The sequence below is a fragment of the Apiospora phragmitis genome, assembly GCF_038363925.1.
Source record: "Apiospora phragmitis strain CBS 135458 chromosome Unknown utg000010l:1.0-9815664.0:1.0-9183399.0, whole genome shotgun sequence".
In the NCBI taxonomy this organism is placed as follows: Eukaryota; Fungi; Ascomycota; class Sordariomycetes; order Amphisphaeriales; family Apiosporaceae; genus Apiospora; species Apiospora phragmitis.
In genome coordinates this window covers 3758318-3774051 of record NW_027117409.1, presented here as the reverse complement: position 1 = coordinate 3774051, position 15734 = coordinate 3758318, and the positions used below count along the sequence as shown (strand labels likewise).

The following is a 15734-nucleotide window of genomic DNA, read 5'->3' as shown; positions in this document are numbered from 1 at the left end:
AACGTACGTGGCTTGCGGATGAACGAGCCAATAATATGTTGGCGCAAGCTAAAGAAGGCACAGTCTGGTCTTGACACCCGACGATAATAACTCCGGCTCCGGTCGCATGTAAATTGGATTCGTTTTCATATGCGTCAAGAAACATTTCAGTCAATTGAGTGAAATACAGTCGACTGGTTTCATGTAATCGAGGATGGAGAGACGGAGTCAATGTTCTCTGAGATGCAAGAGGTACATGTAGCAAGGCGGAAAGATCCGCAGCACTAGGGGAGTAGAGGCGGAGGCTTCGCAAACTGCCCCCTACGTCAACCAGGAAACTGGCACAATGTAGAACGATCAGTATGATTTAGGCGTTCGACTAAACGCCAAATGCCCCTGCTTGCTATACTGAATTCACGACTATCAAGCATACCAATGCCCCCAGGTGGGTGGCTTTACAAGATCCTCCTGAACCCCAAACCCAAGATGCCCAACCGAATACTGTACTTGTACGGAAGCTGTAATCTGTAGGTCGAATACTGCAAGCCCCTGTACCGAATTAGTTCCCCAGGCTGAGGATCAGTCTGCAGGGGGGCAGATGGATAGATAGGGGCTAGTCACTGACTTGGGATCGGTGACCCGCAGTGGGCGGTACCCATTGATGAAGGACGACCACTCTCGTGCCATTTGTAATCTGTTAATCATGGAATTGTAGGCGAGATAGCAAATAGATAACAATAGCTGCGGACTATTGGCAACCAGGACGCCCTCAGTAAAGGTGAAACGTGTCCGAGAAAATGTATTTTGGTCGCCTTCCGTGAACGAGCCACGGCTAGAGTTTATCGTCAGTGTACTCTATCCGGGAAAATCTAGTGGGTGAGGCGAGAAACATACAGTCCATCGTATTCGACAGATGTGCCAAATAAGCTGGCCATGGCGGCAATGCCGATGGCGAAGAGGATGTAGCTCGTCGCCCAAACAGACCAAGGCACAACCGACCATCGTCGGTGCCGGAGCCCGAGCCACTGCCTCGGTCCTTTAAACCTCTTGTGCGCCTGCTCCTCCTCCCGGCTCGCATCCCTCTGGCTTAACAGGCATCGCCTCGCCGTGGTGGGATCCGGGCGGCACAGGAAAGACTGGACGGCATCACCCAGGGTAACCAACGGCTCGTGGTTCCGGCCGCCGAGGACACACGTAGCAGTGATAGCGGCGGCTGTTTTGATGAGTATGCAGACAGAGACAGCCACCAGAAGCGTGGTGGAAACCCCGACATGGCAGATCCTCTCGGTCGGCTCCGCCAGGCAATATTTGACAGTTAAGTCTCCATCTCCGAGCAAGCCACTCCGGTACGTATTGTTGAGAGGATTGTAGCCGTTGAGGCTTGACCGAGTTGGAGAATCTGGATGCGACCAGTCTTTGAAAGAATATTTAATGCCGTCGAAGAATTTGTAAGCCCATATATACCCATCGCGCCATTCCGAAGGATCTCGCGGCGTACGGTTTGTGGAGTTTGAAAACATGGCTCGAGTACAGGTATTACCTGCCGATTCTCCGAGTTAGTATTGCTCTTCCGGAAACCAACTACATGCCTCAGGGGAGGTACTGGAATTGTAGACAAGTTTGTATTCAGCCCCCTATGCCGCTTGTCGACCACAACGACGACATCACGGTGAGTTCGCAGCCCATCGCAGTAGAGATACGTGTTGTAGCACTCCCGGGCGCTGATCCGATCCCACTTGGCCGCGGAAGCGGTGGCGGAGGAGATGTTTGTCACGGCCGGGGCATTGGGCCGCAGATACTCGGATATGTTTTGGTTAAAGCCGTACTGGGTAAATGACGACCCTGGTATTTCTGTTCGACTATTGTACCCGAGTTCGTCTTTGCCTCCAGCAGCCAAGAGACTGTTTTTCCTCTCGGGCGTTAGTAATGCTCTTTCAAGTGGATTGGTATCGAGCTCAGCAGCAAGACGACCCAGCACCAAGTCTTGAAGGGGCTGACGGCGAAGGCGTTGCGGACGCTGGGGACGCCGACGCCGAGGAACGAGCCCTTGATGTGCGCCTTGTCGATCTCCCGTCGCGAGGGGGCGTTGAGCACCTGCATGAAGAAGTTGGACGAGGCCAGCACGGCGGTCGACACCACGTTGATGGCCAAATGGAGGGCCTAGTTGACTTTGGCGGCGCTGCCCCCGTCACATGTGCCTTCGTAGAACATGTAGGCCTTCAACACGCCATTCGTATGCTTGAAGGAGCTTATCGTGCACCCGAGCAGTGTTATCGACATGGCCACGAGTATAGTACAGTTAACGTTGGCGGCCTGCCGCCAGCCCGTGGAGCTGCCTGTACGCAGGCCGAGTCGGTTCATATCCATCATATAGGGGCCTCTTCGAACAGGTAATGACGACTATGGCAACGTCCATCTAGGAGATACATGTTTTGCGCATGAAGGACAGAAAACTAGATTGAAGACAATCAACGTTTCATTTCCTGACATTCTAACCTATGGAGTTCGAACGACTGGCTTGCTGTGCCGCACTCAGCGGAAGGACTTTTGAGGATCCATGCCCTGCTTTGGGTATTGATCCGCGCTGGGAAGGATGGGATCTATATATAACAAAATCACAGGACTAACAGCTCACCGCTGAAGTGAGATGCAGTCGTTTAGCATCATCTGTGGACGAGTGGATAGTATACCCCTATAAGGGCAATCAGAGACTTAGATAAGGCCGAGTCTCTACAACTAACCTGGAGATGGAGGATAGCTAAATCACTACTAGTAAACCAAAAAGAAGACACACTTGCGGTGTGAAGTAGTTTAATTTTTTCCTTGATCAGCTTTGTGCTGCTGTCGTATGATGGTTTCATCACGCTGGCACGGCAGCAGAAGCTGGGATGAGTTCCTCCGGCACGATGCTCATATCGAATAAGGCCGATAAGTTGGTAATGAGTGAGTAGGTATTGAGGTTTAGCGCCTGGCGCTTCCCGTCAACGTGCGCTTTCTAGATGCTTATTATAAAACTGATAGACACATATTTTATTTACTTTCATTATCAAATGTGGCATTGATTGCTGGTTCTGCAGAGTGCGTCGCTGCGTCTTTTTCATGCTTGTCGAGGCCAAAGATCGTCTTGGCGCTCCTGGATGACCAACAACTGAAGAGTAATTGGATGAAGAACAGTAGAACACGAAAAACCACATCATAATAAGCAATGGCCTTGTAGGTGATTTGTTGTGTTTAGGGATAACTGGCGGCGCTGGGATACACTCTCGATCGATATAAGAATTGCTGATTAATCAGCTAGCGGTGATTGGTCGGAAATGTATGAAGATATCTGGGCCAACAGTCGGGGCACTGTGACTCAGAAATGTAGCTATTCCCACTATGGCCTGGGGATACCCCCGCTGCGGGCCACCTGCAAAGCATTATTGACGCGGGGCTGCGTTTGGGCTAGACACCCCTCCTCCGGCTCCGAGGATCGGGATTTCTGGGGAAAGTTACGAAACCTGGACTGGAGTCACTTAGCTGAGCTTAGGCAAAGTTACTTACATTAATAATGTACCCCACAAGTGAATTGAACATATAAGTGAATTAAACACTTTCGCTATATTTTATTTAAATAACCTTTATACTTAATTTCCTCTATAATATAATATAGTTAGTATTTAAAAAGAGAAGTAAATGCTTTTAACTCTTTAAGTGTTTTAAAATAACTTAAAATTAAGTCTTTAATATATAGCTTTAATATATAAAATCTTTTATATAACCTTTTATAACTAATAGCTTAGTCTCTTTATAAGATGTGAAATCTCTACGAAATCTCGAAAGTTAACGAATTAAAAAAAAGGCGATTATAAGATATATAATTAATTTAAATTCGTAATTATTTCCTCTTTAGTTTAATAATATAAAAGATATAGCGAATTAATTATTTTATTAATATAATATAATATATATTAATATTAATTAAGCTTCGAACTTTATATAATAATAATTAAACTTTTAAACGCGTTTTAATTAAAGAATCGATTATTATAGAGTTTTTTATAAAAATCTTAATACGTATCGCGCGTAATTTACTTTTATATAAAATATAATTAATAAATATAAGATTTAAAAAAAGGATATTTATAATTTTAATAAAACCGGCTTTTTTATAAGTTAAATCTCGTTTAAAATAATCGTTATAACCTTTAATTAATATAAAAAGCTTAGAATAATTTAATAAAAGAATTAAAAATAAGTTATAAGTATTTAAAGCGTTGAATTATATAGTTACGCTATCTCTTTATATATTATATTTATTAAAAAAATATACCTCTTTTTTAATACGAAAACAGCTTATTATTAAAAAATTAAGTTATCGCAATTATTAAAAACGGTGTAACGAACGTTATCTAGGTTTTAAAAGAAACTTAGTAAGACGTACTAAGGTTTATATTAATAATACGAGAGAGTATTCGAACGTGCGATAAAAGTCGTTTTTATCGATATAATAAGTAATAGTTTATAAAAACGAAGGTAATTAAAGTGCGTAGGTTTAGGAGTATTTATAATAGTTTTGTTAAAGCTATTTATTTTATTAACAAATTAAGATTAATATTTAAATTAATTATTAAAATAAAAAGTGTTTATATAAAATATATTAAAAAAAATATTTATCGTTATATATTTAATCTTTTTTTTATTAATTTATTACCGTTTAATAATCTTTTTTAAGCGTGTTTAATATTATTTAGTAATCGTTTTTAATTACGTTTTATACTATTTAGTAATCTTATTTAAATATTTATTGTGCTACGTAATTTATTATCGGTCGCCGTTATTTTATAAGCGTGTTTACTTTATCGCTAGGCGTAGTAATAGCGTTACTCGTTATTAAAGAAAGTTTGGTTTCGTATTTATATAGTTGGCGGTACGGTCCGTAATTATAATATTATAACCTGTTCGGGGTATAGTAATTTTATATTAATAAATAAAATCTTTTAACTGTATAATTAAGTCGGGTTATAATACTATCCTTTTTTTTAATTATTTTATTTTTAAAGTATTAATTTTATAAATACCTTAATTATTTATTTATTATAATTTATAATAAATTCTTTTTTTTTATTGTTTTTATTATAATATATATTTATTATAAATAGTTATATAGAAAAATTTTAAATTAAGTTTAATTATTTTTTTATTATTTGTTATATAGATTTCGTCGAAGCCTTTTTTAAATTCGGTTTCGAAGTTATATTTTATAATCGCTATTTTATAAAAAATAGTTTTATATAATAATAAAAAGCGTTAATAAGTATAAAGAGTATACTTATGCTCGTTATATATATAATAATATCGAGGTTTTATTATTCTCTTTACGACGTGTATAGAACGAGCACGACCGCCTGTTTTGGGAAGAGTCCGCCGTAGAGGCTTATTTTTTAAAGTTTTAGCGCCAGATTAACGAGGCCGTTACTCGCCTTATTTATTTCCGTAAATAGAAGGAGATAGCTCGTATTTAGGGGGTAAAATTAGTATAGCGTGGTTTATATTCTTTAGACGAACTAGAAAAGCAGGAGCGTCGGGAGTTTAAAGCCGTTATAACCGTTTAAGCTTACGGGGGTTTTAGTATTATCGATTAGAACGCGACCGACTTTTTTTTTTAAGCCGATTTTCGAGGTTATTATTTAAACGCCCGTAGCTTTTCCGTAATATTCGCTAAATATTTTTTAAGTTTTTAGGTATTATTTTTTAATAAGTAGCTTTTTTATTAAACGAGGTATTAAAAGTTTCGTTTTTTCTTTCTTTTATTAATAATCCCGTCGATTTCGTATTTATATTAATTTATTTCGACTTTTAGTTATATATTAATTAAGTTTTTTTTAACCGTTAATTCGAGTAATAAAATATAAAATATAATATATATTTATATTATTTTAAATAATAATAATTAGTAATTAATTTTATTCTTTTAAAATTTAATTTATTACTTAATCGTTTTATTTTAATATTTCGTTATAAGAAGTAGACTTTTTTTCCTTTTTTAAAGGTTAGTCTTTTTAACTTTATTTAATCGGCGTATCTTTTTATTCGTTATTAAAAGAAGGTAAGGTTTTATTATAATATAATTTAAAGTTTTTTTAATTTTTCGATTTATATAATCACGATTAATATTAGCTTTCTTTTTAAGGGTTTTTTAATAATTTTCGGGTTGTACCCGTAGTTCGTTCGGAATAATAAAATACGCGTGGTTTTATTATTTATATTATTATAAACGAATTAAGTTATAAGTAATAGTTATATTTAATTATTTTATTCGTAATTAATGTAATAGCGTAGGTATTATTTTAGGGTTTAATTTATCCGCTCGATTTATTTATTTATTTAGGGGTGGTAAGTTATAAATAATTTATATTTAATTCTAAATTATATTATAAATAACTTTTAAAATTTAACGGTAAATAATTTATCTTTATCGGAAATAATTATTTCGGGTAACCCGTACTAGTTAATAATAGTTCGGAGGAACGTATATGCTAGGTCGTTAATATCGCTAAATTCTTTATATGGTAAGAAGTAGGTATACTTTATAAATTTATCCGTAATAATTAAGATATTATCGTAATTAACCTTAATTAGGGGTTCTTTTAATAAGGGCAGCTTAATAACGAAGTTAAGTGCGATAGTTTTTTATACTTTATTTAATAGTAGGATCGGCTATAATTCTTTGTATGGTCGGTATTGGGTAGCTTTAGCTTTGTTATAGAGGTTGTATTTACCGATCACTTTAGCCACGGTTAGCTTGAAGTTTTTATAGTTGAATTACTTAGTAATCCTTTTTTAGGTTTTGAATATCCTTTAGTATCTATATGTAGGATATTTATGGAATTCTTTAATGAAGTCTTTGCGATATTATTCGGGGATATGAATCTTGTTTCGGTAAAAGGCGAGGCCGTTATAGTTTTCGAGGTGATCTTTAAAGTAGTTCGCGGGGTCGGGGGTTTAGTTAAGTTGTTAGAATTTAATAATTTAGTTGTTATTATATTAAACGTAATTCGTAACGTTTAGTTATTTTAAAGGTACGAGGTTACCGTTTTAATCGTAAGTAAGAATTATTCGCGTTTTAAACGGAACCTCCTTTTAATAGTTCGGTTATCGGCTTAGCGCGTCGACGCGGCCGTTCTCGTTACCCTTTTAATAAATAATAGTGAAGTTAAATTTTAAAAAGAATTTAAACTATTATATTTATTATTTATTTAATTCTTTAATAATAATAAACGTTATAAGGTTTTTATAATCGGTATAAATTTTAATTAGTTTTATTATTTCGTTAAAATAATATTTTTATTTTTTATAAGTTTTAATAATAATTATTAATTTTTTATTATAAATTTAATAGTTTAATTCTAATCCGTTAAGTTTTTTTAAAAAAAATATAACGGGGTACGACTTTTTATTATTATTTTATTAATTTATTTATTCTTTGATCGTATAATTCGATATATCGATTTTAATTTTAAAAGGTTTAAACGGATTTATTATATAAAGTATTAATTTATTAAAGATTCGTTCTTTAATATTATAAAAAGCTTTATTTTTTTTTCCGTTTATTAGAATAGTTCGTTCTTTTTTATTAAGTTCGTTTAAGGGTATCGCTATCTTATTAAATCCGGGGACGAAAATTTAGTAATAATTAATTAGTTTTAAAAAAAATTTAATTTTTATAGCGTTTATAGGCGTAAGTTACTTTTTAATTATTAAGATTTTCGAAGGTTTTATTCGGATTTCGCCTAAGGATATTATATATTTTATAAAAATAACGGATCGTTAATAGAATTCGCTTTTTTTTAAATTAATTAATAGGTTAATATCCTATAGCTTCTAGAGTATTAGTTTTATGTATTTTCGGTACTGGTCGTTGTTCTCGGAATAGATAAGGATGTTATCGAGGTATATTACGATAAACTTATCGAGGTATTTTCGTAATATATGGTTAATTATAGACTAGAAGTTAGCTAGTATGTTAATTAAATTAAACGGTATAGTTTAGTATTCGAAATAGCCGTACTTAGTTCGAAACGCGGTTTTCTACTTTTCTCCTTTTTTAATTCGGATTAAGTTATATATATTAAAAAGGTCGAATATTATAAAGATTTTAATATATAATAATTTATTTTATAAATTATTAATTAAAAATAAAAGGTATCGGTTTTTAATAATAATTTCGTTAAGTTTTTAATAATTAATATATATATATTATTTAGGTTTCCCGTTTTTACTTTTTTTTAAAACGAAAAAGATAAGGAAGCTTATTAATAATATAAATAGTTAAATAATTTCTTTTTCGAAATTTTTCGTAATATACTTTTTTAAGGCTTATTTGTACTCTTAATTAAATTTATATATAAATATAAATAGGGGTTTTTTTTATTTTTAAAAAGTATTTTATAATTTTACCGTATATAAAACGGTAAACCTATTTTTAATTTTTTATTAAAGAATACTTCGAATTACCGGTACTTTTTTAATATAATTATTATAACGTTTAACTTAAGCTTTTTAATAATAATATATACTTTAAAAATTTTAAATTTATTAAGGGGTTATTTCTTAAATTACTACCTATTAATTAAACCTCTTTTTAATATATTTTATTAAAATTAGCTTATTTTTTAATTAATTTTAAAATTATTTACCTGTAATTAAGATATTTTTAAAATTATATCGTATCTTGCGATATCTGTAATATTATACGCGATTTATTTATAACGTCTTCCGATATCGATTGGAAGGTTCGCGACTTCTTTCCGTATTTCTTTATCGTTATAAATTATAAATTCTTTATCGACGGTTTTAAATCGGTATAAGGCGTTTTTCTCCTATTATTCGAATTTAAAGTAATTAACGATTCGTAATAAAATATAGTTTTTTTATATTTTGTTATCGAGTAACGCTTTAATATAAACTCTTTTTACGTTTAATATTAATATAATATCTTTATAAATAACTCGATTATTTATTATTTAATATAAGGACCTATTTTAGTCCGTTTATTATTATCCTTTTATAATAAGCGGCGTTTATTTTTTAAACGCTGCGTTTATAAGTTATTAATAATATTTTACGATCGATCCTCGTATTGTCGCCGTTGTTCTTTTCGTTCCTTATAAGGCGCTTTTTAATATATTAATAGAAGTGTTTTTATACTCCTTTTTATACGAAATATTATTCCTAATATTTAAAACTCGGGTTTTTTTAATAATTCGAAAATTTATTAAGTTCGTAATAATTTATAAACGTTTTATAAGTTTTTTAATATAATAAAAAAGTTCTTTTATTAAATATATACTTATACGTTTTAAAAATATTAAACGCTTTCTTTTAAATATTTATAAGCTCGCGATTTTTCTTAAGCGTATTTAAAGTATTAATTTTTAAAATACTCCTTTTAATTTCGTCTTTTTAAGTAATATTATTATAATTACCGTAAGTTTTTTTATATTAATAAGTACGCGCGTCGTTTGTTTAGAGTTAACGTTTAAATTTTTTTAATAATATAATCCGGGTATAATTACGTAATAGGTTATTTATTGATCTTTTAAGGGAACTATTTGTACTCGAGCTTCTCCGCGAGGTGTTTTATATAAGCGTTATATATATACGAAATTTATAAAAACGTAAAGTATTTTTTATATATAAAAGAGATTTATAAATTATTTTTTATTATATAATTATTATAAATTTTTTAATTAAAACCGGCCGTAATAAATATTTAATATAAATATTTTCAATCGAGGTAAAAAATATTAAGGATAATTAACTACCCGTCGGTCCTAAGGTTTTTAAATTTAACGATTTCGTTTATTAATTTATTTATTAATATACTTATTAGGCGTTTATAATTTATTAATTATTCTAATTAGTTTATAATATTATTTATTAAATTATTATTTTCGTTATAAAGAAAAGGTTATTTCTTTCGTATTATCGCGACGTTTCGGCTATAGTTTTTTTTATCCTCCGGGGCTTTAAAAAACTATCCGGTACCTTCTTTATTTATTAAGTAAAAGGTATACTTATTATTATAGCAGGCTATTCAGAATAAATTACCGTATTTAATAATAGCGTTATTATTTTTAATAATTATTATAAAAGTGTTTTTTATTTTAATAATATTAATATATTATTTTTTTAAAACTCGTTAAAAGTTTTTTTTTAGTATTTAATATTTTTAAATATAATATCTTAATTTTTAATAGTTATAATAAATATTGCGTAACTTTTTATTTTATTTATTATATTTAATAACGTTAAAATTTATAAGCTTCTTATAATAACTATACGCTATAATATTTTTAAGCGGTATATAGTTATATTAATATAATCGCCCCGTATTAATTTAAGTTCGATTAGTTTATTATTAAGGTTCGCCTTATTTCTCGCGGCGTTACTCGTATATACGGGTATTAATTTTAATAATAAATTTTATATATAAAAAAAAGTTATTAGGGGCGTTAAGCCGGCTAAGTTCGTTTTTAATATCGTTTTTTAATTCTTAATAATATATTATAATTTTTATAGTTTCGGTATAATTTAATCGAATTATAATATACCGAAACTTAGTTATATAAAAAACGGTTAATCTTTTTTATTTAAAGGTTTTAAGTTCTTTCTCTGTTTATCGCTTTTTATCGAGGTTTTAAAAAAATAATTTAAAGGCTTATTCGAAGCCGTCGTAATTTTTAAAAATATATTATACCTTTATGCGGTATAGTTTAATTTATTAATCATTCTTTACGAGTTTGTTTAAATAGGGTTCGAACTAAGCGAGTATTTTATTTTTAAAAAACAAAGTAGCGTAAATAACTTGTTAAGTAAAATTTTAGAACGTTTTTTTATAAAATCGTTAATAGGTTTTAATTTATATAAAAAAGTTTCGGAAGTTTCCGCTTATTTCGTTAAAAGGGGTTAACGTGTTAATCTTTATACCTTTTTTTAATATAATAGGGGTTTAAATAATATTAATAGCTATATAAAAAAGACGTATTTTTTCGCGTAACTTATTAATATTATAAGGTGTTTATTTTAAGATACCTTTAATTAGGAGCTCGTTACGCTCTTTTTCGAGCTTAACGTAGTAATACTAATAATTAGCGCTCTTTTATTTGAATTCCTTAATTCGTTTAGCTAGCGCTTATCGTGTAGGCTCGTCGTTATTATCGTTGTTATCGACGTCTATAGCAGGGTCCCGTTAGGAGGTACTAAGGGTGGCGATAAGAGTCTTTCCTTATCGGACGGTATTATTAGGGTTAAGTATAAATATAATTCTTATAATATTATTACTTAAAAGTTTAAATAATAACTCGTAAAAATAAAAGTAATTAAAATATAACGAATATTATCTAGGTTTTAAAAGAAACTTAATAAGATATATTAGGGTTTATATTAATAATACGAAAAAATATTTAAATATGCGATAAAAGTCGCTTTTATTAATATAATAAGTAATAATTCGTAAAAACGAAAGTAATTAAGGTATATAAGTTTAGAAGTATTTATAATAGTTTTATTAAAACTATTTACTTTATTAATAAATTAAAATTAATATTTAAATTAATTATTAAAATAAAGAATATTTATATAAAATATATTAAAGGAAATATTTATTATTATATATTTAATTTTTTTTATTAATTTATTACCGCTTAGTAATCTCTTTTAAACATATTTAATATTATTTAATAATCGTTTTTAATCACGCTTTATACTACTTAGTAACCGCTCTTAATTACGCTTTATACTACTTAATAATCTTATTTAAGCGTTTACCGTGCTATGTAATTTACTATCGATCGCTATTACTTTATAAGCGCGTTCGCCCTATCGCCGGGCGTGGTAATAGCGTTACTCGTTATTAAAGAAAGTCTGGTTTCGTATTTATATAGCTGGCGGTACGGTCCGTAATTGTGGTATCGTAGCCTGTTCGGGGTATGGTGGTTCCGTGCCGGTGAGTGGGGTCTTTTAGCCGCATGGTTAGGTCGGGTTATAATAAACGGCTAGACTATGAACGAGAGAAGCGAGGACTAGATTTAATACTTTAATAAGTATATAAAGTCTTATACGAAAGATATTTATCGCCTATTAGTCTTTAATAACTATAAGAGCTATTACTTAATAACTTTTAAGCTTTATTATAAAAAGAACTCGATTATTATACTTTATATACTTTCTTATTTATCGTATAAACTTTAACCTCTTAATATTAGCTGTTTTTATATATTAAAAAAGTTATACGAGAAAGAAATTAAGCGTTTTATACGGGCGTATTTCACTTATATTTTAAAAGAGGACTTTTTACTAATGTTCTTAAAAGCGTTCTAGGCGATTTTTACCGTTTTAAATATCTAGGGAGGTTTCTAAGGGGCAAGACTTATACCGTACGACCTAGAATATATTATTTTATAATTAAATATAAAGCTACATATATCGACGCCTTTAGCGACCTCTTCCGGCCTACTTATACCCTAGGAATTAAAAACCTTAAATAACTTAATTAAAGCTTAATTTTAAACCGAGTACGTTAAAAATCGAATCGCGCGATATTAAAATAGCTTTTTAATATTAATTTTAGCTAAGCTTAGCTAAATTACGAAAGGTATAACGCAGGTTATATACCGGCTCGCTCTATTAAAAGGTGAGGTAACCGTATTACGAGAGGCGAATAAAATACTTAACCGGCGCCGCCGTACGAAAAAGAAACGGCTACAGGATAGAGGATCACTTCGTATATAAGCTAGAGAAGACCTATAGTCTTAAAAGGACGTCGATAGACAGTTACAAGACGAATCGCGTCAGAGGAGTGGTCGTACAGGGACGTTTAGGACGCGCTCACAGCGCTATAGAATCTACGGAGAGCCCGGGCATAATGCTCGTACCTGTTAGAATGATATAGAAGTATCTAGAGATGAGGATTCCGATTAATTTTAAGATATTAAATACGTTATGGTGGAATTAATTTATACTTAGTTATACCAGGTCTTAGGAAGTGTTCAATTCACTTGTGGGGTACGTTAGCCGTATTGAACTGAATTATACGTCGTATATATGTATGTATGGGTGAAGCTTCTTCTCTTTCTTAAACCTTCCTAGCATATACTGAAGTTCCTATGCCACCACCCTGCCTCACCCATCGTGTAGCCAAACTCATCAACAGACCCCTAGCTCCATCGCTACCACGAGCATCGCCATACCCAATTTACAGCAACACGCATCCCCGAGCCCTCTCTACATCCCAAGCCCCCAAGATGCGCATCCCCTACACAGCCGACCCCCCACCCGCCGCCACGAGCGCCGAGAACATGCAAATCATCGAGCGCGTGCGGGCGCGCCGCGCGCCGCGCCCCCTGCAGCCGCTGGACCTGGCGCTGCTGCACGCGCCGCCCGTGGCCGACGGCTGGAACTCGTTCCTGGGCGCGGTGCGGACGCGGACGACGCTGCCGGCGTCGGTGCGCGAGCTGGCCATCTCGCGCGTGGCCGTCGTGAACGGGGCGTGGTACGAGTGGGCCCACCACGCGCCGCTGGCCGCCGACGCGGGGGTCTCCCAACGGGCGCTGGACGAGATCGTCAAGGGGCGGCCGGGCGAGCTGGCCGACGGCGCCGTCACCCCCGAGGAGCGCGAGGCCGTCGGGCTGGGCGCCGCCGAGTGGGCGGTGCTGCGGGTCACGGACGAGATGACGCGGAACGTACGGGTCCGGGACGAGACGTTCGCGGAGCTGCGGAAGCATTTCAACGAGAGAGAAGTCGTCGAGGTGGTGGCCACGGTCAGTGCCTACAACTGCGTCAGCCGCTTTTTGGTTGCGCTGGACGGTAAGTAGTTCGAACCCTTCCAAAACTCGTGAACTGCTTGTGCCATATGTAACTGGTTTACTAATATCACCGCACTTTACACAGTTGGCGAGAAAAATGGAAGTGGACCGGACGACGCTCATCACTAAGGGTTAAGGGTTGAGTGAGAAGTGTGTACAGACTTCAGGTCACCAAAACCGGGAGTAGTACGCAGGTATTGTTCATAACATACTCATTGTATAAATATACTACTGTATGCGGTATGTGCATCTATATACTGCTTCCAAGACTTTGCGACTCCTTCATACCAATCTCACCACATGACTGGATTATACATGAAATCTCCGCACCTCCTTTGTAACCGAATGATGATGTGTGTCAAGGGCAATGCTGTGATATGGCGGTAGGAAGGATCAGGGAAGGGGGAAGTGTAAATGCGAAAAGGGGTGTGTAAGGGGGTATCTAAATTGCGATAGAGAAGTGAAAAGCAGCTGCCCAAAAGTAGGACGGGTCTGCTATAACGTAAATGCATAATCTAGGTAGAATGCATGGTGATATAGGGAAAATCGTCGAGTACGGTCATTGTTCATGTCGTTAGTTCTCATCTTTCGTCATGGGTTTTCATCATCAGGGATTTTGTGTAATGGTCGTGTATTCCGGGGTACTCGGATATCGTCGTGCGCTTGGCGATGGTGGGGGTGTCTTGTCAAATAGAGTTGTCTTCTCAAATAGAGGTGTCATACTTGTAGTAGGGGTTGGGGGCGGTGTGCGCATCGCCATTGCGTTTTCGATGGACGCGTGCCTTCGCTTCAGCATGGGTGACCTCTGCAGCTCTTGCACGACGCCGAGCCATCCTGCCCGGTGGGGCGGTGTGGTCTTCTCCGTGTGGCCTATGGCCGATGTCGTGAGTCGCCTCAGCGGCGGTTTCTTGTTGATGTCTTCGTTGACGCTCTCAAGCAGACTCTTTGGACTGGCGGTAGCAGGCCTTGGCTGTTCCCGCATCATGGCCGCCGTCTTCTCCAGGTTTCGGGTGAGCGTCTTCTCGGCGTGCTTCTCGCGTTCTCCAGCCGCCGTGGAGATGACGCCCATGTAGACGACAAGGAAGCGCATGCGCAAGAGGTCCAGCCTGCGCACGCGGTCTTCCAGCTCGGTGCGGTGCCCCGCCCACAGGATGCGCGCACTCATCTTGAGCGTCACCCCGTCCTCCTTGACCAGCAGCTTGTTCAAGTCGTCGCGCAGGTCGTCACCACCCCTCTGGATCTCGCGGAGTAAACGACCCAGGCGCATCTTGTCTTCGAGCCGTGGCACGTTGGCCACATCCCGGTCGTAACTCTCGTTCTCCTGTATGGAGAAGTCGACAGCGTCAATGAAGGTGGCGACCTCACGCGGCGCCACTATGTAGGCGCGCGAGTAGCTCACGACAGTCTGCGCACCAACGACTAGGATGCAAGTCCATACGAGAGTTGAGGGTGAGCCGGTCATTGTGCCGAACGAGAGTTTCGCCTTTTGGATCTACCGGTTCATGATCGGTGGACGGGGTGGTTGGTGTAAGAGGAGGGGGGTTGGTGGTGGTGGTAGTAGTAGTGGTGGTGGAGGAATTTCAGTTGTGTGCGCGCGGGACAAGAAATCGAGTATACCATACCTACTAGCCTAGGAACTTAGGGAGGGCGATTGAGGAGGGGAGGTGACGGCCTGGGGTGGATGACGTTCCTTCTTTGTAGGGTACTCGAACTCCGAGGGCTGGGGTTGTGTCCGCCAAAAAAGAAGGAAGTACACCCCTCCACCGCCAAGATGTACGGGTGGTAAAAATCGATACTCTTAGCGGGTGGAAGTGGTATCGCGTGCCCCCGACCGATCCGATGGCGGCTAGGATGGTGAACCCCCTCCTCCTAGCCAGTAGTAGGCTGCATCCTGCTCATGCATGTTTC

General features: G+C 35.7%; 3 protein-coding genes across 3 annotated transcripts; 1 reads left to right on the top strand and 2 right to left on the bottom strand.

The window, feature by feature from the left end:
- Nucleotides 1–558: 558 nt before the first annotated feature.
- PG994_010932 (uncharacterized protein) lies at nt 559–2079 on the bottom strand (the record flags this gene model as incomplete). The annotated part of the gene is made up of 4 exons (XM_066862341.1): nt 559–811; nt 874–1359; nt 1680–1889; nt 1958–2079. 4 exons carry the CDS (start codon nt 2077–2079, stop codon nt 559–561), a joined length of 1071 nt encoding a protein of 356 aa, XP_066711451.1.
- An 11186-nt stretch (nt 2080–13265) lies between these two features.
- PG994_010931 (carboxymuconolactone decarboxylase) lies at nt 13266–13955 on the top strand (the record flags this gene model as incomplete). The annotated part of the gene is made up of 2 exons (XM_066862340.1): nt 13266–13827; nt 13912–13955. 2 exons carry the CDS (start codon nt 13266–13268, stop codon nt 13953–13955), a joined length of 606 nt encoding a protein of 201 aa, XP_066711450.1.
- A 478-nt stretch (nt 13956–14433) lies between these two features.
- Nucleotides 14434–15288, bottom strand: PG994_010930 (uncharacterized protein; the record flags this gene model as incomplete). The annotated part of the gene is made up of 1 exon (XM_066862339.1): nt 14434–15288. The coding sequence occupies one exon, from the start codon at nt 15286–15288 to the stop codon at nt 14434–14436; it is 855 nt and encodes a 284-aa protein (XP_066711449.1).
- Nucleotides 15289–15734: the final 446 nt, after the last annotated feature.